Consider the following 23,888-nt stretch of genomic DNA (forward strand, 5'->3'; position numbering starts at 1 on the left):
CTGTAGTTTGAATGAAGCTCGGCTTGTGTAACATCACAAAAACAGCTAGCTATTTCAAAATGGGCTTATTTCAAAAAGCTTAGTTTCTGTAAATGTACGGGAGTGAATGGTACGTATTACATCTTTTCTTTTAAAAAGTGAGGAAATTTTGGTTTTCCATGATCTGGGCACTTTAATTCAGCTGCCTCAAACATTCTGGCGGCAAGTCTACAGAAAATGGATGCAGCAAGTTTGATGTTTTTCATGAGGTTTTGGGGAATTTGTTTTTGCTCATGTCAACTGTAATTAAAATTGTCAGAAGTCAGGAAAACGGGAGACTTCATTTTTCGTGCGTTAATTCCCCACCGCGCCGGAAAAGCGTCACTGATGGGGTTTGTTGTTTTCCTGTAATGGCGGAACACACGGAGGGAGAGAGCATTGCTTTCAGCGCCAACGGGTGAGACCTTAAACCCTCTCAGTGCGTTGCACCAGGATATTTACACAGAGAAAAAACGGGTGCTTTTATACACTCCAGCTAGCAGCTTTTCCTGGTTCACTGGGTTTGTATTTGTACCCCCCCCCATAAATATAATTTCGTGAGAGGCTAGCCGGCTAACTTTGCTAGCCCAGCTAGCTGCCCGGACAATAACGAGACTCGCTGCCGTTCTTACGGAGCTGAAGTTTCAGGTTTATCGCTTATGTGACCTGCGGACCCTTCAGTGTTTAACTGGCAGTTATTTGTTTTGCAGAGTTTTATAGCTAGTTTTTTTTCTTGTTTATATCCACGCTTAACGCATTGTTGGCTGTGTCGTCAATGTAAACATGCGGTGCAGAGAGGGGGCTGTGGCTAAGGACTGTCGCTGACTGCATACATACCCACACCTGCACCTTTCCATGTCTGTAACTTACCTGCACAGTTTTACTGGCTCTCTGCAGAACCGGAATGGCACAGCCGTCGGCAACCCGATTCCCCGCAGCTGCACCTCCAGCCAGCGCAGGCATGCCGCGCAGACAGCCGCTCCTCAGCACCCCCGCTTCTCCACCGTTCGCCGCCGTGTTGCGGGGCCCTCCACCTCCAGCCAGACCGCCGTTCGGACGCCTGCCCTTCGATCCCAGCGTCCCGCCGCCCATAGCAACTCCCCATTTACAGGTAAGGGGCTCAGTAGTGTCCATCTGCAGAGCCGCAGTACCACATCTTTGGCCCCGACAGTTTCAGCTCCTGCGCCTCTGTTTAGCAACTGCAGCCACACTTTTGGCTCTTATGAGTGCGGCAGTAAACGGCGGATTGAACATCTACTGTATTACTCTTATGAGATGAGAGAAACCATTTGCATTTATAGTAACATTTTTGTTTCTTTCATTACTAAAGTATATTTGTTAACATTTTTGGACACACATTGGGTAATATTTGGTAACATATTTGGTTCTTTTAGTACTGAAGTGTGTTTGGTGAAGCATGCGCAGGTTGAAATCATTACTGATTTAGTTGATCGTTCACACAGCGTGCGGTACTGCGGCTCTGCAGTTAGACATAGGGCTTTGCAGTATGACTATACATTGTTATCATGATTAATTTTCTCACAATACAATATGCTTTTTCTGAACATGTCATGCATGCCATCAGACTTGTAGAACTCTGACCAGCTGCATGTTTCATTATAAAGAGAGCAAAATTAGTCCTGTTAAACTGGAATTAGTGCATCACTGTTCAAATATTGAATAAAAATAATTTTATTCACAGTTTTTGAAAATAAATATCATGACATATTGTGTACCATCAAAATATTCAAGTATCGTGATATTATTTTTTTGCCATGTCACCCCGTCTCTAGATAGACCCTTCTCAAGGGGCTTCAGACTTCACTGAACACATCTGTGCTGTTCACAAATACATGATAAAATCTCTAGACACTCCTTTTAATTAGTGAATACAGCTACTTTAAGGTGCCCCAGTTGGTGATACAAGCATTCAGTTGCATTCACACAAGCTGCGTTCGAAAGCCTAGGATGCATTTCTTGACCGCTACATCATAGAAGCGGAATTAAACGAGCCATTGCAGTACATTACACTACATTTCAGTACAACAAGTTAACAATAGAGAAAAACTAGGACAAAACATGCAGGACAAAACAGTATGAAACATACAGTATAATGTCTAAGAATGTGAGTTGTGCAGGAGTGCCAACCTGAGTAAATCAACTGGACGAATTATGTGGAAACTGTAACAGCAGTGTGGAGTAGTGCAACTGATAGATAGACCTATTTATTTGTGCTAGCCAGTAATATGCGAAAGTGAAAACGCTCATTTAAAAACTTTCACAGAACAGTGGTTTCAATGTCCTCTTGTTTTTCCTTTTTCCAAGAGACCACCATTTATACCACCGCCAGTAGGCAGCATGCCTCCCCCTCCTGGCATGATTTTTCCCCCTGGAATACCACCTGCAGCCTCAGCCACACCCACTGCCCCAACACTGACCACTACAGAAGAGATCTGGGTGGAAAACAAGAGCCCAGAGGGAAAGGTATGGAGCTTAGAAGTGGTGTGGCCAAAATGCTTTTGCATACTAATTTGCTAGTTAAGTGTGAGCTATATGGTGTTCAAATGCATATTTCCTGTTTCTGGAGTTCTTGCTGTTTAATGCAGTAAAATGAAACCACTTAAATGAACAGAAAGTGCACTTCTCATGTAGTTAAACAATTCTCTCTTTGCTGCTTGCTCATCATTCACCATGCCTTTAATGGTACACCCTAGCATCTTTCAGCTAGCCGCTGGTGTGTTTTTGAGTCAGCTGGTGTTCTGTTCTTTTGGTAAATACAGGAAAATGCAACAAAATGTTGTTCTGTGAGTCACGACCTTTTGTTACAGATGGAGCAGACAGATTAGCAGATTAGTATTCCTTTATTTTTTGAGTTTTTAATGCAGTATAGAGTGATATATCACATTTTTATGCTCTAATTGAGATGTTTTGTTAGATTATCAGCTGTGATTGTTTTTGTTCAGGTATACTACTATAACGCCCGTACACGAGAGTCTGCCTGGACGAAGCCCGAGGGTGTGAAGGTGATCCAGCAGGCTGAGCTCACTCCTCTGATGCTAGGCCAGGCTGCAGCTGCCGCTGCTGCAGCAGCCACGGCTACAGGAGCAGTGTCCAGCACCCCTAGCCCTTCCCCCAGCGTCCCAGCAGCAGGCTCCAGCATCACACCTCCCCACACTACCCAGCCTTCTTCCACAGCCATGAGCTCCACTTCCACCCCCAGCACCACTGCAGTCTCACCCCTTCTACCCACACCTGGAGCAGGTAAATATCACCTACACTGGACTCTGTGTTTTAGCATCTTTAAGTTGCCTTAGCTTGTGCTCACCTAAATGAAGGGAAATTAACACAAATGATGGTTCGTTACCACATGTTAAAGCACACATGCAGAAATATGCAGACATAAATTGGTACACTCTGGAGTTTTGCCTCACATTTTTCTCTTTCATCTTTCGTCCAAGGTGGCTCTTTGGCTTTACTTTGGAGGCACTGTAAAGGTGCACTGTGATATTATCACCACAAAGTGGTGATCCTGCCCCTTGATGTACTATAAAACTGAAAGTATGGATATATTTTGCCTATAAATATCTAAATAAGGCTTTAAGCTTGTGAGATTGTGTGCAGTGTACCATAAATCATAAAAAAGTGATCCTATGCCACCACCATGCCATCTGAGTACACACAGAAAGAAGGAGCCGCAAATACTGACTAACACTGCTCCAAATGCTGACAGGCTGAGGATCCTCTTAATGGACATCCACGGCACCTTTCTCCAGTAACCTGTTTCAACATGGCAGGTAATGTGGTAACACCACAGAGAAGCTGCTTAAACCAGAGAGAAATAAAAACACATGCACGTTTTAATAAGTTTTGTTGGTGTGATTTGGTAGTTCTTTCTTTATATTTAAAAAAAAAATGCGCGTTTACGGCCTATTTGTCACTCCTTTTTTAGCCTATTGATAAAATGTCTGAAAGCTTAGTACGTGAAGTAGCCTAAAGACTAATATTACTGTAGCCTATTATGCTATTAATATTAATCATTCTGTAGGGTTTTTTTTATTAACTCTAATGTTTACACATGTCACAATGATTTAAGCCTTCGTTTTTGATGCCTTACACTTCTACTGAGTGTCTGAAGCCGGACAACAGATCAAAAGTCAGAGTTGACATAGAATGCGAATGACACGTTAAAAGATAACTAAACATGAGATAAATATAATTGCTTTTGTCCTTTTAAAGCTGCACACAGCAAAGTTTCTGGCTTTTAAATCATCCAAATTGATTGACAATCACGACAGATGAAAACTGTCTGTGAAGCACAATACTTTTGTCAGTGGGGTCAAGCCTTAGCTATAAGGCTGAAGAGTCAGTATTTAGTAGTTTGAAGAATCTTGTTTTGACTGTGTTTGCATTGTCATTGCTATTTATTGTCAGTGACATCATTTTCATGTGTTAGTGCAAGATGGAGTAAGGATGCTGATCTTGGTTTAGTCCAGGATGCGGCAAGAATTCTTATCAAGTCAACATAAATTAGAAATCATAACACTTTGTTCCATGTAGAGTACAGTACTGGGGTGCTAGCGCAGTTGATGACTTAGATTCTTTTCATTTATGGCATGTCTTCATTTTGTTGCTGTTGTGTTGTTGTGTTTTTTTTTTTTTTTTTTTATTGTTGGAGCCTCAATCAAAACTGTTCTGTAATACTCAATATTGAATCCTGTATTAATGCGCTCTGAAATGCTTCCCAAGCAAGTCACCTTCCTCTTCATGCACTGCACTTGCAATGCTTGCCATGAAACTCAATCCAAACAGATTAAAATGTGCCTCGTAAATGTATAGATTCCTCAAAAGAGTGAGCATAAGTGCATACTGTGTTGACCTATACAAAAGATAATTTAATCTACATCTGCTTCTTATTGGGAAAATTTACTGTCGCACAAGCTGTGGTGGTATTTTTGCAGGTGGCCGTGTGTTACGAATCTGTTACGGCACATGCAAATGAGGGAAAAGCAAGGTGCCACATATCACACAATGATAAAACACGCTGGTTAATATGCTAAATGTGTTGCTACACTGCCGCTGTGAATCTCACTGCACCTTTTATGAATCTGGTCCTGTATGTTGTGATAGTAGATTTTGGGAAAACAAGACTTTTGTCTTTTACATGGTGTAATGTGATTAACTGTGCTTAACGTAACAAGGGACATGAACTTAACAAGATGGCAAAAAAGGTCATATTTGATAACATGTTGACTTTAAGGCACCAAAAAATGGCTACTGTTTTATGTATCGTAAAATGACAGTGCCTGGTGACACAAGTAAACTCTTTGTTTTACAGTTGTTGGACAACATTAATGTGGTTCTCTCCTGCCCAATTCTTTCCTCATAGCTCCTGAAGGTGCTGAGCTGTCATCTGCAGTAACTGCCCCCCACAGTGTGGCAATGACCCCTGTAGCTGCTGTCAATCCCCCCACAGTAGCAGTCGCTGTGACTACAGGTCCACAGCCTCTCCCTGTGGGGCTGTCCCACACGGTGCCACAGCCTGCCGCTGCCATCCCAGCCTTCCCTCCGGTAATGGTGCCACCTTTCAGAGTGCCTCTGCCAGGTCTGCCCATTCCACTGCCTGGTAGGTTGGCTTTCTCGCCTGCACAGTTCTGCCTTGCCCTCTTTGGATGCCTCCCCTCTACTCACATCTCTCCCTTGATTTGATTTTAAATCTGTGTCCTTCTGTGCTTTTCTTCTTTTTTAGAACATCTAGTGTTTACTAACAAATGATTTCAAATTGAGAGAAGCCAGGATTGGTTGAGAATGATACTTGGAGTAGCACTGCACGATAATCTTGTGGTGCATTTGGGCAAACTCAAACCAGTGTTTTGTGACAGTGATCCATAGATGGCAGTATTAGTCCCCTTCATGTTATTTTTCAGTTTTACAAGCAAATGGTTACATCATTATTAGTTGTCATGACGTTTTTTTGGAAAAAAAATCCTTGACACTAAACAGGCTAACAAATTAAGCTCATTTTGAATGTCGATATATGTTAAAGCCATTTTAGTTTATCTGACTGACAGAAGATAATGCTATTACCAATGCAGAGTCTATTGGTAGTCTGATCTGCACAGGACACTGTAGTTGATGTCTGTCTTTCTCTCCCATCGCTCTGTGCTTGCTTGATTCTTTTAGGTGTAGCAATGATGCAGATAGTCAGCTGTCCCTATATAAAGACTATCTCTCCCAGCAAGAACGGTAATTCCCTCTCCATCTCCAGTCGCTATTCTCTGCTAGTTGGCATGTTGGTGACTGTTGTGCATCTATGCTTTTTGTATTGTATTTACCTATAGATAAAAAATGTCCCATTTTCCAAAAAGTACATGAAATTCTTTATAGCAGTTTGACTTTATATAAGACTTTATTTCATATTTGAAGTAGATAAATAGGTGGCTTAGGTACAAATCAAACATTAACTTAAAAAGGAAGTTTCGTATCTTCAGTGTTATGTTTATATGATATTTTTAGAGATAATTTTTAGTAATTTCTAACACCACAGAGAGCCCAGACTGCAAACGCTACTGAGTTTACCAATCACAGCATCTCATAAGCTTGTATATTTCTTGTGGATGTGAATTGCTGTTCTTGTGTCCTCTTATTGTGCTTCTTTGTTGTCCATAGTGATTTATTTGTGGTATTAGTGTGTCTTTGCTGTGGCATGCATTGTTGTGTTACCACAGTTAAATTGAATGCTTAATGTCACATTTAAAACAATAATTTAACACTTTATATTTTAAAAAATCTGCATACACTTTACAAACAATAATAAAAGGAAAAATAATTGTTGAGGGGCCAGATTCTCAAAACACTTATGACAGGCACAACCCGCTAGAACCCTCATATCTCCCAGCTGGTCATAAACGGCTGCTCCAGTGAGAAAAAGATTTTCACGTGATGATCTGTGGACATGATTGTAGTAAATTTTTTAAAAAGCAGTCTTAGTAGGATAAGAGCAGGAAATATTTTCGATATCTCATCAAAATGACATGTAGAGAGTGCTTCCACTTGTTGTAAACTACATTGATATCAGTGCAAGAAAGCAATCAAAATTTGTAGGGAACGGTACTTGTATCCTCCTCAGTCCCGAGACTGGACACTAAAAGCAAACAGTGTTTTGTTTTGAAACATGTCCTCTGCTGCATAATAAAAATGTCATTTATCTGTTTTGTTTACTTGAAAGCATAATATGCAGTGTCCAGTATACTGGACAGTAAAATCTGCTGAAATCACAAAAAAATATTATCCCCAAATTCATAGAGCAGCGTCTACTCTCACTCTTAAATATGCAAAAGATTCTACTTCTTGTGAATGAAAGCAAATCTTGAATGAATGTTTTGTAATGCAAGTTTATGTAAGTTTAAGCATAATTTCCTACACAGATAACTGGACATTAAACTTCATCTTAAAATTTGTGTATTTAGGAAAAAATCCCCTTAATTAAAAATTAATTATTAAAAGAACATTTTTAAATTTTTAACTACAGTTTTACTATGGTTCACTCATGATGCATTAAGGTCACTAGGTCAATAGGGCCTTATGATATCAAAATCAGTAGTCATAATTTCAGCTATCTGTGAATGATTATGTAGTGGCATTGATAGACATTTACATGAAAAATATCCGATCGGCATCAGCCTACAGTTCACATATTAGTGCATCGCTAATTATTGACCTCCATGAAGCTTTGAGAATCAGGCCCCTTATAAATAGAGTACTTAAAGACTCTATCAGCACTTCCTGAAACAGCATCATGATTCTCTGAGGGCTGGCTGTGATAAATACACAAGTATGTTCTGGTGGATGGGGTCAAGTTGTTCACAAACGACTGGTCATTTGTTTTACTGATAGGGGCTTTAAGGTAAAATTAGTGAGTGATTTGTAGTACATAAAAAGCAGTTAAAATTTAATGTGTAATGCGGAGCATCATGAATAGCACCTCTCGGCATGGCGTTGTTTCATGTTAAAATGGGATGTGCTGTTTTTCCAGCCTTTTTTATATTGTTCACATTTATCTGTGCTGCCTGACCATTTATCTGACAGCAGCAGAGTAGAATGTCTTAAGAGTGTTTCTTAGGGGCCCCCATACTGAAAGCTTCATGTTTTTCCTGCTCTAACACCTAATTCAGCTTATGAAGGGCTAATTTGATCATAATCAGCTCTCTTAAGTGCACTGATGTGACACAGGTGTGGTAGAATTGGGAAAACACAAAACTGTGCAGTATTTATGGAAAACTCACATATGTATGTATGTGTATATATATGTGTGTGTGTGTGTGTGTGTGTGCGTGCGCATGTTCTCCAGGTATGCTTCCCGGCATGGCACCTCCCCTGTTACCTATGATGCCTCCTCAGATGACAGTAGCAGCAGCCTCCTCACCACTGGCCCTGTCTGAATGGTCTGAGTTTAAAACTGCGGAAGGGAAGTCCTACTACTACAACAAACGCACATTGGAGACCACCTGGGACAAGCCAGAGGAGCTCAAAGAGAAAGGTGTGGGAGCTTACCAAGGTAGACTCATTACTGCCCCAACTGTGAAACCATCATGATGTTTCTCAAAACTGAAAACGGGCACATAGTATCACAAATACATAGTATCACAGACTCACTCAGGTTTCAGCAGATCAAATCAAAATCTGACTGCCTCAGCCTGGAAGCTTAAACTGGGCCGTGATTCAATCTTCTAGCAGGACAGTGATCCAAAGCAAAATCAACACAGAAATACTTCACTGCTGAAATGCAGAAATAAATAAAGTGACAGCCATAATTCACACTGTTATAAGGCCTGTTTAACTGATAATTCTTTTGTGATTTTTTTTTCATAACAGAAAAGGAGCTTGAGAAAGCCAAGGACACTGTAGTGGACATTGAGGAGCCTGTTGTCATGGAGGTGGAAGAAGGAAGCCCAAAGATTGATCCACCTAAAGAGCAGAAAGAGGTAGGAAACACTTTGCGTTAATGTATCTTTCATAATCTGTCATAAACTACATTAAGATGGATGAATTAAGAAAATACTAGATTGTTATTTGGTTTAGTTTTTGATGAACTGGTTGTGTTGACTGTAGGAGCCAAAGGAGGTAGAGATGACAGAAGAAGAAAAAGTTGCCAAGAAAGCCAAACCTGTAGCCACCACACCCATCCCTGGCACTCCTTGGTAGGCAACAGCCAGACACACAGCTGCATACATAGGAAAAGTTTCTGTTGATTTACAGAGGTTTATCAGAGTTTAGATGTAACCTATGACTGCACTATTAATTATTTTTCTAACTAGATGTTGGGCATGTTAGTAACCCAGTCTACTGCCTAGTGAAATGAATGGAAAATACTTTAAATACAGTGTTTTTTTTTCTTTTTTTTTACCTATTATAATTACTATACAGTCAGAATTGGAAATCACTGAGAATAAACCTGCATAAAATGTTCTTTAATTTATAATTATGGAGATTTTTCTGTTGTTTAAAATGTGTTTTCTTGTCAGGTGTGTTGTGTGGACCGGTGATGAACGTGTGTTCTTCTACAACCCCACCACACGTATGTCCATGTGGGAGCGGCCAGAGGAGCTGGTGGGACGTGCTGATGTAGACAAGAGCATCCAGGAGCCGCCACACAAGAGAGGCCTAGACAACGGTCCCAAACAGGGTTAGAGTCCTCCCCATCACAACACATGCTCTTATGTAACTGCCCAGGGCTGCAACTTGTGATTATTTCTGTAAACTTTGTTTTATTATTATTATTATTATTATTATTATTATTAGTAGTAGTAGTAGTAGTAGTAGTTTTTGGCTCTTAGCCCACCACAAACATTGCACCCTTGCTTAAATGCTTTAGTTAATAGATTAATATTATAATTCTGAAGCTATATTGCTCAGATTCCTGCAGTGTACTGAATTCTGTTGGAACATTATAAAATGTTATGCTACACCTTTGTAACGTTTTGACACACTGACTTTTTTTCATGAGCGATGTTGGTGACAACTAACTGACTTCGTAAACTAATAATTACAGGCCTACTGCCCATGCATACGTCTTAATATTGAAATGGGATCCAGAAAGTATAGTCGTATGCAAAAGTTTGAACACCCTCGATCAAATTACTTTTGTTCATTTTCTGAGTGAAAATGAGACACACCCTCTGCATGGAACTAACTTAAATATAGCATTTTTCTGAAGATTTTAGTGCAGTGTTTGTGTATTTGCTGAGTTTAACATTTTGGAAAAAATATATAAAATTATATATAAAATAGGTTATAACTTTTGCCCATGCCACTTTTTTATTTGTTTATTTTTTTTGGATTTCAGCAAAATGAACAGTGACTGTGCATTTAAATGTGCAGAAGTGTGTTCTCTGTAGAGGATGTGTTTATTTATTTTCACTTAGAAAAATGTTTGACCATGGCACCCAAACTTTTGCATACAACTGTATATCGTGGCTCTCAGATCCCAGGTTCTGAGTGTCTAAACCTATTCCAAATTGTATGGAGATCAGTTATAATCAGTGGACGCATTTCTTTGGTAATCTGATCTGAGGGGAATATTTTTTCCCCTCCACCTTAATCAGTTATATTTAGTTCCAGCAGAGTTAGTACATTGTTGTAGTCTGATAATTTTCTTTATCGTATCCTGGGATTTTTCACTGTAACAGTAGACACAGTGGTTTGTTTTTTTGTTCATCGAAAGCACAATCTATTGTTGCTATATTAATTTGAAAATTACCTCTGAATATAGGCATTCAAACACTTGGTGCAGCTTTATCTCAGTGAAGCACATGCTTTCTAATGTTGAGTAGTGCTGGTGGAGACCCATGTGTCATCTGGTTTGAGTGACCTGCAGCTTTTCCACCATTCTGTCCAAACCTTCTGTTGCGTCTTAGCTCATTGACTCTGTGTGTGTCTGTGTCTGAACAGCAGCTGGCAAACTAGAACAGGAGCCTGTAGTGACAGAGGACACTCCAGAGGATGAGCCCAGCAAGGCAAAGAAGAGAAAGTGAGACACTATTTCGTTGTCATGATTTGCCTTTTTCTTCTTAAATGAATTGGTTACCTTTGTAAAAATGTTTTGATGTTTTAATTTCAAGAACCACCTGCAGGGAGTATACATGTGCTGATTCCGTGATATTCAACACACACAATCTTGTTTTTGTGGACACTTTGAAATACTGTCAGTGCATTTCAGTCAGAGTTGCAGATTTATCAAGGAGATACACAGAGCATTTCTGGTTTCACAAGGTCTCTACTATGCTGTCACAATGTAATTCCTTTCTTTATTTGATGTTTGGACAGCTATTTAGATGTGTTATTGGTCTGAGCACATATAGCTTACAGTAAAGATTCATTCATTCATTCATTCATTCATTAAAATTGTTAACAAAAATCTAACCTTTTCCTTAAGCATCCGTACGATGCTTAAGGAAAAACTCAATTGTATCATAAAATATTTTTCTCACAAAGTTGTTGGCACACTTAGAAATAATTATGATGGAAATTTAGCTTTAGTAGATTCACATTCATATTTTATGTTTTAAAGTTCACCTGAGCACATAGAAACACTTTAAAAGTCAGCCTAGTCTGAATGTTTCACTGGGGTAAATATAAGGTGACATGCAGACCAAATTCCCTCAGTTATTCATCACTATGAGAAAGACCAGAGAATACAGCAATGATGTGCAACAAAAGGTTGTTGTGCTGCACAAATCAGAAAATGGTTACAAGAAAATAGTGAAACAATTGAAATGCCAATTTCCACTGTCAGGGCAATAATGAAGTTTAAAGCAACTGGAGATTTTAGGAATCTGCCGAGAAGAGTATGTATGTTTATACTGACCTCGCACAGTGAGGAGGATGGTTTGAGTGGCCAAAGAATCTCCAGAGATCACAGCTGGGGAATTGCAGACATTAGTTAGATCTTGGGGTCAGAACGTCTACCAAGCTACAATCAGATGCCACCTACATAACTACGAGTTGTTTGGGGGGTGTTGCCAGAAGAAAGCCTGTCATCAAGGACAAACAAACTCGCGCGCATACAGTTTGCCAGTTTGTTAATAATTTGAATGAAAGATGAAAAGGATAAGCAGTTAAGGATGTTTTTTTACAGCTAGTTTTACTCATGGTTACCAGGGTGCCAATAATTATTGAGGGCATATATGTAACCACCTATACATTATTACTAATAACATTCAGAGCTCTGTTTATGTGCATGTAATATTTTATACATGTAGTATAATACAATATCATGATATCATAAAGTAAGTAGCATGATTTTTATGCTGGCACATGGGTTTAGGAATGATAATATTGGTACCATTGTAATAATGGTGTTGCTTTTGACTATGCACAAGAACTGACTTTCTGAAGTATGTAAAGGACAGAATGTGCTTTTATTTGAATCTGTATGTGATGCCAGTACTATCTGCCCAAAGTGTAGTCCACAGGGCAAAGTTTATTTGACCTGACAGAAGGTTACCCTTTGCCCCCCTCAATCACCCAATGAGAGAACAAACTTGTTTTTTGAAGTGGTAATTTAGGAACAGAATATAGTGTAATGTTATAAAATACATTTAAAAAAATCTAATTGAAACCTACCTACTTTCTTTTTGTTTATCATTATTATTATTATTGTTAGTATTATTATTACTATTATTATCATTATTATTATTAAATTGCATCCGCGCTTTAATGCTTCAGATTAATAGATCAATGCACACAAGTTAATTCATGCCAGAATGTGAATCAAACTCTCACAAATGCACAGCACAACATTTATAAGCATGTTTTTAAAGTTACTTTAATTTCCAAATGTGATCTATGACATGCAGCATTCAAACATGCATTATAACAAACTAGTCAGGATAGTAATGTTTGAATTACACTATTCGCTAATTGGGGGTGAAACACAATGCAGAGTCATTGATATTCCACTACCAGCTGTATTGGTAATGGCACATCTTTGATGTATTGCTTGTGACATTCTGTAGTAGCTCTTTCGTTGACTGCCTTGTTGACTGGCTCTGTGTGTGTGTGACAGAGTGGAGGAGAAGAAGGAAACAGACTCAGAAAAGGAGGCAGCGATGGAGGCTGAGCTGAGAGCAGCGAGGGAGCGAGCTGTTGTACCACAGGAGACACGGATGGGCCAGTTTAAAGACATGCTGCTGGAGAGAGGGGTAAAAGCACAGCGCTAAGCTAAACACTTCAATCACTCCATATTAAAAGGCACTGCATCTGGCTTGGCAGAGCGAAATAACCACTGAAATATCACCTTTATTTAAAATGAGATTCTGATGAGCATCGTTCATAAAGAGATATTTTTGGTGTTTGTTCTCAAAAGGTTAAACCTCTTAGTCTCTGGTTAGATACATAGCCTGAGGTCTCATTAAGATACTTTTCTGACCTTTCAACTTACCCGTGCCACATTGATCAGGCTTGTCTCATCTGCTCATCAAATATGAGCATCTCATATCCACTCGCTGTGCTCTCTGGCAACAGATTTGATGTTTCTCACATTAAAAAATAAACTACTATGTTGAGTATGGGCTTGAGAGCTGCTTAAGGCGCAAGCCGAGAGCTATTTGCCCTTTGCCCATGTGTTCTGTGCCGCAGATGAAAGGCAGCTTTAGCGCAGTCAAAAGGGCCAGACATCAAGGCGACCCCATCCCCTCCCATTAGCTCCTGTGTGCTTAAGAGAAGCCATACTGTAACATCTACAGCAGGCGTTGAGAAAGAGGTAGAGGGCCACCTACCACCCCCCCACCGTCCCCGGCTAATTACACCAGGCTTGTCCGTGCCAATTAGCGTGGGGTGAGCGCTGGAGGGAGGTGTGGGGCCACCCTGCTGCGTGTGTGTCATTCATTAGAGATGCTGGTGCGGGGGGGGGATGAAACACGACGGGTGCACACCCTGACTCCAGCACTGCAGGAGGGCGGGACGCGCTCAGAAGAGCTCACCTGCTGAACACCCTGCTCGTTAGAATAGAGCTAATTAAGGTGGAGGGGATGTTAACGGCTCGCGTTTCCCTCTTTTTGTCTCTCTCACTCTTTTTTCTTCTATTTGTACCAGGTTTCAGCATTCTCTACCTGGGAGAAGGAGCTGCATAAGATAGTGTTTGATCCCCGATATCTGCTGTTAAACCCCAAGGAACGGAAGCAGGTACACAAGCGCACACATTTCAGTTCATCGTCTTTCAGCAAATTCATTGAGCAGGAATGATTTATCACTCTACTCCTTGATGGACAGTAACACAATATTCAAGTGACAATATGAAGCTTGACCTCATGAAAATACATTTTTTTCCAAAACAGTCTCATCAGCTCATGTGATGCATTAGCTCTTCCATTCCTGGGGCTTTTAAGAGCATAGCTAACATTGTCTCTATGGCTTGCCTTTCTCACCACAGGTGTTTGACCAGTATGTGAAGACCCGTGCTGAGGAGGAGAGGAAAGAAAAGAGGAACAAAATCATGCAGGCCAAAGAAGACTTCAGGAAGATGATGGAGGAAGCCAGACTTGGAGTCAGGTGACCACCAGGACCTTCTCTTTATTTGCTGCCAATTCTTCATAGCACTGTTTGTTTCAAATAAGGTATTGTTTGTGTTGATAACAGATATTGTCTTTTGTGTAAAATGTCTTGCATGACCTTTACAGTTTGCTCCTTTTGTCTCCCTCATCACAGAACCACGTTTAGCGAATTTGCAGCTAAGCATGCCAAGGACTCGCGATTCAAAGCAATCGAGAAGATGAAGGATAGAGAGGCCATTTTTATCGAGTTTATGACCTCTCTCAGGAAGAAAGAGAAAGAGAACTCGAAGAATCGGGGCGAGAAGGTGAGCATGAGGCTTTAGAAATCTCCGTTCATATGACCATTCATAGCAAGTACATCCTCAATTCCTTCTGAAGGCTAACAGGACCCATGTGTAGAGATGGTTTGTCACATGATCCAGCAAATATTTTGTGATATGAAATAAGACAACTTGCCAAAAAAGTCCTTAACATTTTTAAGTAAATTTTTACTCAATATTTACACTTTTTTTTTTTAATCAACAAACACAAAAACAAGCATGATAAAGTAATGAGAAGTGTTACTTTGTAAGGTTGTGGAACTGGAACCGAGACAATGACTTATTTTTTCTGTATTGATATATCACACATTCAACTCTTGCCTTCAGTATGAGCATGTAAATACATTTCATTAATATTTAGTTTAATGTCTTATTTAAAGTTTGTTCTGATCCATGTGCCAGCTATCTTAGTGTGTACAGTTCTGCACCCTGATCATTGTTGTTTATTAGTTTAAAGCAAGTTAATGAAAAATAGGGATGAAAATTTTTAATAAAATTTTTAATTAGAAAGTGCAGTTTTGAAATCACAAGAGCTATGAATAATTATATAAAAATATCTATTAGAAATTCTAATAAAGTAAAAATCTAATAACATGGAGCTTGTGAACTTTACTGTAGATGAGTCAGACTAATCAGAAGAAACCAAACACCCATTTGCTGTGTACATGACTATACCACTAACTGGTAGTCTGGTAAACTATGCTCAAGCCTTAAACTCGAAAAAGGGAATATGCTGGTTCTGTTGGTGAAAACAGGCCTGTACCTTAATTTATAGAGAATAATCGAAATTTAAATCGACATAGAGAACAGACATACAGAACTGACACAGCGAAACATTGAGTGTTTTGTACATGCTTCTAGTAGCATGTAGCTGGCTTCAATAAGCAAAAGTTTGATTGCAGCGACCACGCCCCAACTGTCATCATTTGCGAAATACTAGATAACAGCACTTTGACCACATGACTGTGCTTGCTGTTTGCAGCCCATGTGAAAGCCCACTCTGAGAACCAAAATTTGAAAACCACTGCCACAAAGAAAAATGAACTTAATATGAATAGCAATCTATTCTAGCAGCAAAACATAAAGTTGGTGTGGATGGGTCAACAGATGCTTGCTGTCGGGATCTTCATGGCGTAAATGCGACTATAGTAAATGCCTGCATGTGTAATCACTAATAGGTGTTCGTATTATTACTGATACTTGTGTTCAGGAATTGTACTGTGCCCAGTCTGCGTGGTTCTTGTTGCTCTGCAGGCTGCGCTTGCGACGTGAAGTGGTTAGGGTTAAGTACTGGGAGACTGTGCTGATTGCCTTTGGCAGCTAAAGGTCAGCCATCAAACATTAATAGAGTGAAATGTCACCTGTTGGGGGAGGGGTGATAGGTGATGAGGTGGGGGGGTGTGCACAGAGTGAGGTTCGCCAGAGGATGCCAATCTACAGCAACTCTTTTAACAACAATGGTAATGCAGAGCCTAATGACCAGTGGACTGCCAGCCTAGACCACCGGAAACCAGCGGGTAGGAGAAATCTCCTTTGAGTAAATCATATGTCAGCTCCCTTTCAGTAAGACTGAATGGACGCTTTTCTTGTTAGTAAACAAGGCACATGTGACTACACACGTGACAGCATCTTCTCCACCTATGATTAGGTCTCTAGTTCATCTTGTGGATGACAACAAACTACAAGGTAGCTCTGTAGCTTTCTGAGCAATTAGCCTGGGAACCTACAAGACGTGTGCACAGCAGGCGATCTCCAAAGTTCTTGTAGTGCTGCAACATGAGATCTTAGCAGTGATGAGAGAGCTTAGCAGAGACTGACAAATGTAAATACCTGATTACTTTTTAATGTAAAGAGCTTAAATTAAATTTGCCACAGAGCAGCTAAAGCTTATAGGTTTATTTTCATTATCCATAATAATCAAAAAAGGCCATTTTATGGCACGGGTAAGTAAAAGTGTAGAAGTGCTGACTTTAACCCAATTGTTGCTACACAGTTTATCAGCGCCTCTCTTCCCATCAATGTAAAGGGACCACCATAGGAGCACCACTGACCAGATGTTATTTGGGTGCTGAAGCATTCTTAGCACAGCAGTGTCCCCAAAATGGTAGTGGCTGTTGGACTGGTATGTTTGAGGTGCTGCTAGGTCTGTGCTGGTCACCAAATCCCCTTATTTGGAATAGCTGTGTTTTTTTGTTTTGTTTTATTTTCTTTACGTTTTATGTTTTTAATTCCACAAAGCATTTACATTATTTTTCTTCCTGTAATTTTTGACATTCTCTAACACTGAAGCAGATGCAGCAGCAAAAACAGTGATAGCATGTGAGTAGAAGCTTAATCTTTGTCAAATAAAATAACAATAATGCGCAGTTTAGTAAAAGTTATGAATGTAGTATGTTGTCATATTTAATTTGGACACAAAACAATATTTAATCTAGCAATATGGAATGGAACTGCGAATGTCACACAAACTGTACCATCCACAGACACTTTGGCCAATGTCCAGTTGTACTAAAGCTGAAACATGACTTTTTTTTCTCCAGACTTGTTTTGTCTGATGTTTAAAATGTGACATTGTGATCTTAGGATGTCCTAAACCATAAATAAGCAATTTTTTTTTTTTGTACTGGCATAGTATCTGCCTGCCACAGTGGCATATCTTCACCTTGGTACTATCTCTTAAATAAATACAGGTGTATATCAGCTTTTTGGAGGTGACAGTCATTGAAGTTGCCTGCACAGCTGATTAAAAGACACATTCACAAAAGGGAGTTTGTCAAAATAATAGACCAAAAAAGAAAATGAAAGAAAAGAACAAAACACTACAAATTATCAGACTTAACATAATATTCTATATGGCTTATCGAAAAAGCCCAAAATCTGCTTCTGCTTCGTGTCTGTAGATCAATCTATGTAATAAATGTGGTCTTAATGTAGGATATCACGTCACCCAACATACTTAAAAGTTCACTTCTGTTCACACTTGCTTGCCTTGATATAATTTGCATAAAATAAGTCAATCAGTTAACTTTTTTTTAAATCAGCAGTAAATGATTAATGATAAATGATTTATGGTAACCAGTGACTGTTACCACAGTAACCTATGCTCACTGGCAATGGAGCACTAATGTAGATGTAATTGCTGTACTGAGTGCTGAGTTGGAGTGTTGTACATGCCATTACAGGTGAAGCAGGACTTTTTTGAGCTGCTGTCTGATCACCATGTGGACGGCCAGCAGCGTTGGAGCAAAGTAAAGGAGAAGATGGAGACAGATCCTCGATACAAAGCAGTGGAGACGTCAGCAGCACGAGAGGAATTCTTCAAGAGCTTCGTGGAGAAGCTCACCAAGGTAGAGGAGATCTCATTCATAATTTAGCTTACCTGCTCTGCTGGCCGAAAGAAACTGAAAGTTGCTTTCTGAGGTACTGAAATTGACTGTTACATGCTTTCATTTTTGTTCAGCTATATACAGTTTATTTAATTAATTTTTTAACCTGTGACAAACATTTTTCAAGGTTGTGGTAGTTGTTGCAGATACGATAGTAGCCAGTTATAATCCCATGTTAAACCATAACTCAGCATGCTCTCTCCCCTTCCTCCAATTTAAGAACTTGAACTCGGACAAGGAGAAAGAACTGGAGAAGCAGGCAAGGATTGAGGCAAGCCTGAGGGAGAGAGAGCGAACGGTGCAGCGCTTTCGCTCTGAGCAGACCAAAGAGATCGACCGGGAACGAGAGCAGCACAAGCGAGAGGAAGCCGTGCAGCACTTCAAAGCCCTCATGTCTGATATGGTAAGACACACTGCTCATCACGCACTGCGTAGACAGTCAGTGTGGTTAATTGCGTTGCAAATTCCACATTGATAGGTGTAAATAAGGGTGTCAGACTGCATGTGTGAAGGGGCTCAGCGGTACAGTTTACCATTTTCCCTGCTTTAACACAAGGTGGCTCATCACCTCATTATCAAGCTCTTTATGAGCTGAATCAGGTGTGCTCCACAGTTTAGCTTTTTTCCTGATTTGACACGCTTAAAGCAGCTCATCATTTAATTACTATGCCCTTCGTGAATCAGGTGTGTTTTCCTTGCTCTCACACTTGATTTAGCTCATCAGTTAATTATCAAGCCCTTCACGAGCTGAATCAGATCTTTGAGAGCAAGTAAAACACTAAACTGCCTACCAAACCTGGGGTTTACATGAATAAAGTAATAAAACTTACAAATATTGATGAACTTATGATGATGTAATTTCAATCAGCAGTTTTGTTATATGCAGATACAGATGAAAATACAGATCTTTATAACAATTTACACCCATAACAATATTGCAGTATTACAGAGGCATTTTCGCCTAAAACTAGCATTTACGTCATTCATAGGTCTGGAACGAACAGCATTTTACATGTTTTGAGTACTTGTTGGTATTTCTGAACAAGATCTGGAATACACATTCTCAAAAACACCTTTACAAGCTTCATGAATAACAAGTTTCATAAGTAATCATAATTTTAAGCAGTTGCAGTTCAAAATATATCCAATAGGTGGCAACAGTGTATTAATAGTCAGGCTGAAGCCCATCTACTCATGTGCTGTGTTTGCTGTGATAGAAGTGACTCAAAAAACTGTATTTGAACGAGAGGGCTCCATCACAGATTCTCTAGCTTGTATATCATTTAGTCACTTATGTGGATATTGAATATGTAACAAATTAAAATTATAGTTTTATTTGTTTTCGGTGCTGTTCTAGTTTTTAGGTTTTTTTTTGTTTTGTTTTTTTTACACATATTATCAAGTTATTTCATTTGGCTAGTTGGTTGCTTTTCAGAATGGAAAGCAGGATTTAGGGTGACCCCTAAATCAGGCCGAGTTGAAATCAGTTGTAGCAGAGTTGAGCTCTCAGTCCGCAACTGTATAAAGTGGTTAAAGTTAACTCCACCCCTGCTCCAAACTCTTCTGCCTGACTACAGCAGGAGTACCAATGTCCCCCTCCTTGTCTACTGCCTGAAATCTCAACAACACAGGTTAAAGGCACAGAGCTTCCCAGATTTTGTGTTGCCCGCACTCAGAGAGGTACCGCTATACTTACATATTTGAGATGATGCACACCAGCCTCTTATTGCACATTTTGCTTTTTCTGAGCATTTTTCTGATCATCTGATAATATCATGCTTCCATAATTTATTAGGCACCTTTGGTCTTTCAACTTAAATGGCTGCATGGAAAGCGTGAACAAAATGAATGATGAACAGTTGAATACTCTAGTGTTCAAATTATTCAAGCCAGCCATAGTCATTTTGTTTTTTGATGTTTTTGGTTTTGCATTCTTTGTCAAAATTCACAATTTTGTATTGTTTTTCTGTTTTTGCCCATCAGTGGTCTCACGCTTGAGTACCCAGCATGCATGATAAAATACATCATACAACTACTGGCAATAAAAACTGTCATTAAGAAATCCTGACAGCTAGCGAGGCAAATTATTGCACATGTGAAATTTGGTTTCTCAGCAGTAACGTTAGCCATCTGCATTAGCCAGCTAGCCCTTAAATGCCTGTTCCAAAGCCCTTGTAGCTCTTGTAGTTTTGTAAAAGTTTCTCCCACCGTCATTCTAGCCTTTAAACCAGACAATCCTAGGAGACTACTGGGGCACCACTGTAGGCATGTTTACAACAGGTGTAGCAGTGGTTAAATTTTTAATTTTGGCTGGAATGCCCCTTTTAAGGGCACTTTGAATACATAGTACATTTCCCCAAAACATTTAATTCTGAGACAGAGGAAAGTCATGATGGTTGTGATCCTATTAACCCCACATGCTTGTATAGCCAGCAAATACCATCTGTGAGCAGTCACTCATACATATGTGCAGCTGTTTGAGATTGCTTCATCTGCCATGTTTCTGAACGACAGGTGAGGTCATCAGACGCCACCTGGTCTGAGACACGCCGCTCTCTGAGGAAGGACCACCGCTGGGAGACTTCCTCACTGCTAGAGCGGGAGGAGAAGGAGAGGCTCTTCAATGAGCACATCGAGGCACTGACCAAGAAGAAGAAAGAGCTGTTCCGGCAACTTTTAGACGAGACAGCTATTGTATGACAGCAATTATCTGTTCTCTTTTTTGAGACATTTTATATTTACAAGTGCTCAAATTTATGATTGTACTCTGTATATAATGGCTTGACTGACTTTGTTGTTTCTTTTTAACAGGTCACATTGACATCGACATGGAAGGAGGTTAAAAAGAGCATCAAAGATGATCCAAGATGTCTAAAGTTTTCTAGCAGTGATCGGGTAGGGACAGTAATTATGTTATGCATTATATTAGTAGTCACTAGGATTGTTGTTGTGTGTCTTGTGCCTGCTAAACCTAGTCAGAAACCTGTTCTGCATTTTCTCACAGAAAAAACAGAGGGAGTTTGAGGACTACATCAAAGACAAACACATCACAGCTAAAGCAGACTTCAGAACTCTGCTGAAAGAGACAAAGTTCGTCACTTACAAGTAAGCGTCCCTAATTGACCATGTCCTGACTTACTGCATGTCTCATATGCATTTTCCTGTTTGATTATGTTGAACATAATATTATGTTAAATAAGGCTTTGCAGTGTTTTAGCAGTGTAGTGTGCAAAGGTCAGAGACCAACCTTCATATATTTCATTTCCAGTCAACACGACCATTAACAAATTTTTCACTTTTTCAGGATTAGGAAAAAGTTTATTTAACAGAATTTTGCGCAGAAGCCTGAACAACTAAATATGATTTAATAATTTTCACTGTTTTTGTGCACCCTTTGCTTTTATTACAGCCCCCCATTCATTTTAGGAGACGTGCTTTCGGTTTTTCAAAGAAATCTTCAGGAATATTTTTCCACACCTCCTAAGTTCAGTCTTAGAAGCTGGTTGCATTTTCTGGTCTTCACAAACCAATTAAACCCAAACACATTCAGTGATGAGGTCTGGACTCTGGGGTGGTGGTCAGTCCCTTGTTCTGAGAACACCAGCAGCTTCTTTTTTGTCTACTTCCTTTTTTCCCCATTGACCCATAGCATTGAATTGTCCTCTCACAGTATAACGATGGACAGAAACCCATGTGGATTTTCTCCTCTCTTTCAAAGATGAAAGCTTTAAGTACTGTTTATCTGATGGTGACCGTTTTGTTGGTCTACCAGGTCTTGCGTGGTTGTTAGGAATTCCATTTTATTTATATCTTTTAATAATTTTTTTGAACTCCAGTTTTGGAAAATCCTGTTTTTTTCACTTGCTTTCGTTTTCCTTATCCAAGTGGATGATCTTATATGCAGTCTCCTCAGAAATATTCCAAATATTGTCAAATTAATAACATTTTACTAAATGACTATCTTGACTTGATTTTTACACAGTACTCTAAATGGTCTCAATCTGCTCTTTTTCCAGATCTCGTAAATTGATACAGGAGTCTGAGCAACACCTGACAGACATAGAGAAGATCCTACAAAATGATAAACGCTATCTGGTGCTGGACTGTGTGCCAGAAGAAAGACATAAACTCATCATGGCATACGTAGAAGAGCTGGACCGCAGAGGACCCCCTCCACCTCCCACTGCCTTTGAGCCTGCTCGACGCTCCGCTAAGTGATCCATTCACAAATACATCTGCCAGAACTTCAGCTCTTTCTACCAGCAACCTTCACACTGCCGTCCATTTCTCAAGCTTGGTCTGAAACCTGAACTTTTACAGTGTTCCATGACGCTGATTCTTAACCTAGTTTTTGATACCATCCTCATCTCTTTCACATCTGAATGAAGGACTGAATGACAAGTGGAAGCAGACATGTGGATGACATTTCGTCATGGTCTGAGTGGCTGCTGAGAACAAATGTCAAAACCGGTTAAAGAGTGACAGTGTTAGCAGGGATTGGTTCCACACCCAATCAAGCCCACCTGATCCCTCTAGCACGGTGAAAGTGAGCGTTAGCACAGAAGGGACAGCTGTATTTGTGGTGTGCCAGAGAGAAAGCCCAGTTGTGGGTTTGGCACAGGAACCATGACCACCTGAAGCCCCCTCATCTATTCCATCCTGTTCCTCCGTTTCCTCTCTTTGGCTACCTGTGGCTTCATCGTGGTCCTTGTTGTCCCTGCCTCTAATTGTCACGCTCTCTTGATTTAACTTTTGTACAAATGTTTCTGTTGAAATTGGGAGGATCCCCAGTTTCGTTTTCATCTCTGGTGACTGTGGTCATCCAATGGGGTGTTCAGCTACTGAAGCCCCGCCATGCGTCTGTCATTTTAATTGACAACTCCGTTCAAATGTAAAATATTTTTTAAAATAATGCACAGGTATGTATCCATTAAGTCATTAACCGTATGTGATGTTGGTCTGTGCAAGCAGTGACGGTTGACAGTCAGCTCATAGTAAGGTTTAATTTAATTGTTCTGATGTTTTTGAAAAGATGACAACTTTTTTGGAGTTGCTGTATTTCTGTACAAGTTGACTGGAATAAAGGCAACCTACATTTTTACATATTCAATGAGGCGTGTTTCTTATTGTTAACATTTCAGCCTGTTAGGATTTCCACCTCAGTGTGCAGCAAAACAGCGTACTGACGGAAGATACCAGCATCAGATTACGCATAGGGAACATAATGAAATTTATTTAGAACAAGTGCATTTACAAAACATTTTCTCTCATATTTTACATCTGAGTATGTGCGGATATTTTTTACAAACCTCTATGTGATTGAAAGGAGCAATATACAGGGAATGGAAATACAGTTGTATGCAGACGTTTGAACCCTACTGGTCAAGTTTGTCAAATTTAACAGATTATTTGTATGTTGCACTTAAAGCACATCCACAAAGCAACAAAATCAACAAAATGTAATTTGTCCAGCAGTGCCCAAGCATTTGCATATGACTGTATTTGACTGCTATTTCCTAAGTCAACATTCCTGACCAGAAATGGCTATTTACAGGCTTTTAATATCAAGTGCACATAAAATATAGATTATTTGGGAACATAATTTTTCTATATAA

The 23,888-nt window shown here is 39.7% G+C and overlaps 1 protein-coding gene across 5 annotated transcripts; it reads left to right on the forward strand.

The window, feature by feature from the left end:
* Positions 1-379: 379 nt before the first annotated feature.
* On the forward strand, positions 380-23,383 carry tcerg1a (transcription elongation regulator 1a (CA150)). 5 transcript variants are annotated; one of them, XM_036568568.1, is made up of 21 exons: positions 380-436; positions 916-1,129; positions 2,344-2,502; positions 2,982-3,279; positions 5,405-5,641; positions 6,199-6,261; positions 8,366-8,572; positions 8,890-8,999; positions 9,127-9,215; positions 9,540-9,700; positions 10,966-11,044; positions 13,082-13,217; positions 14,110-14,199; positions 14,447-14,565; positions 14,722-14,872; positions 18,070-18,234; positions 18,494-18,676; positions 20,788-20,967; positions 21,085-21,168; positions 21,278-21,378; positions 22,290-23,383. In XM_036568568.1, exons 1-21 carry the CDS (start codon positions 390-392, stop codon positions 22,489-22,491), a joined length of 3,075 nt encoding a protein of 1,024 aa, XP_036424461.1. In that variant the 5' UTR covers positions 380-389; the 3' UTR covers positions 22,492-23,383. The 5 variants fall into 5 exon arrangements, with proteins under 5 accessions (XP_036424461.1, XP_036424462.1, XP_036424463.1 ...); XM_036568569.1 differs by having other exon boundaries at positions 10,969-11,044; XM_036568570.1 differs by having other exon boundaries at positions 8,366-8,554.
* The last annotated feature ends 505 nt before the right edge of the window (positions 23,384-23,888 follow it).

Source organism: Colossoma macropomum, unplaced genomic scaffold, assembly GCF_904425465.1.
Source record: "Colossoma macropomum unplaced genomic scaffold, Colossoma_macropomum, whole genome shotgun sequence".
Taxonomy (NCBI): domain Eukaryota; kingdom Metazoa; phylum Chordata; class Actinopteri; order Characiformes; family Serrasalmidae; genus Colossoma; species Colossoma macropomum.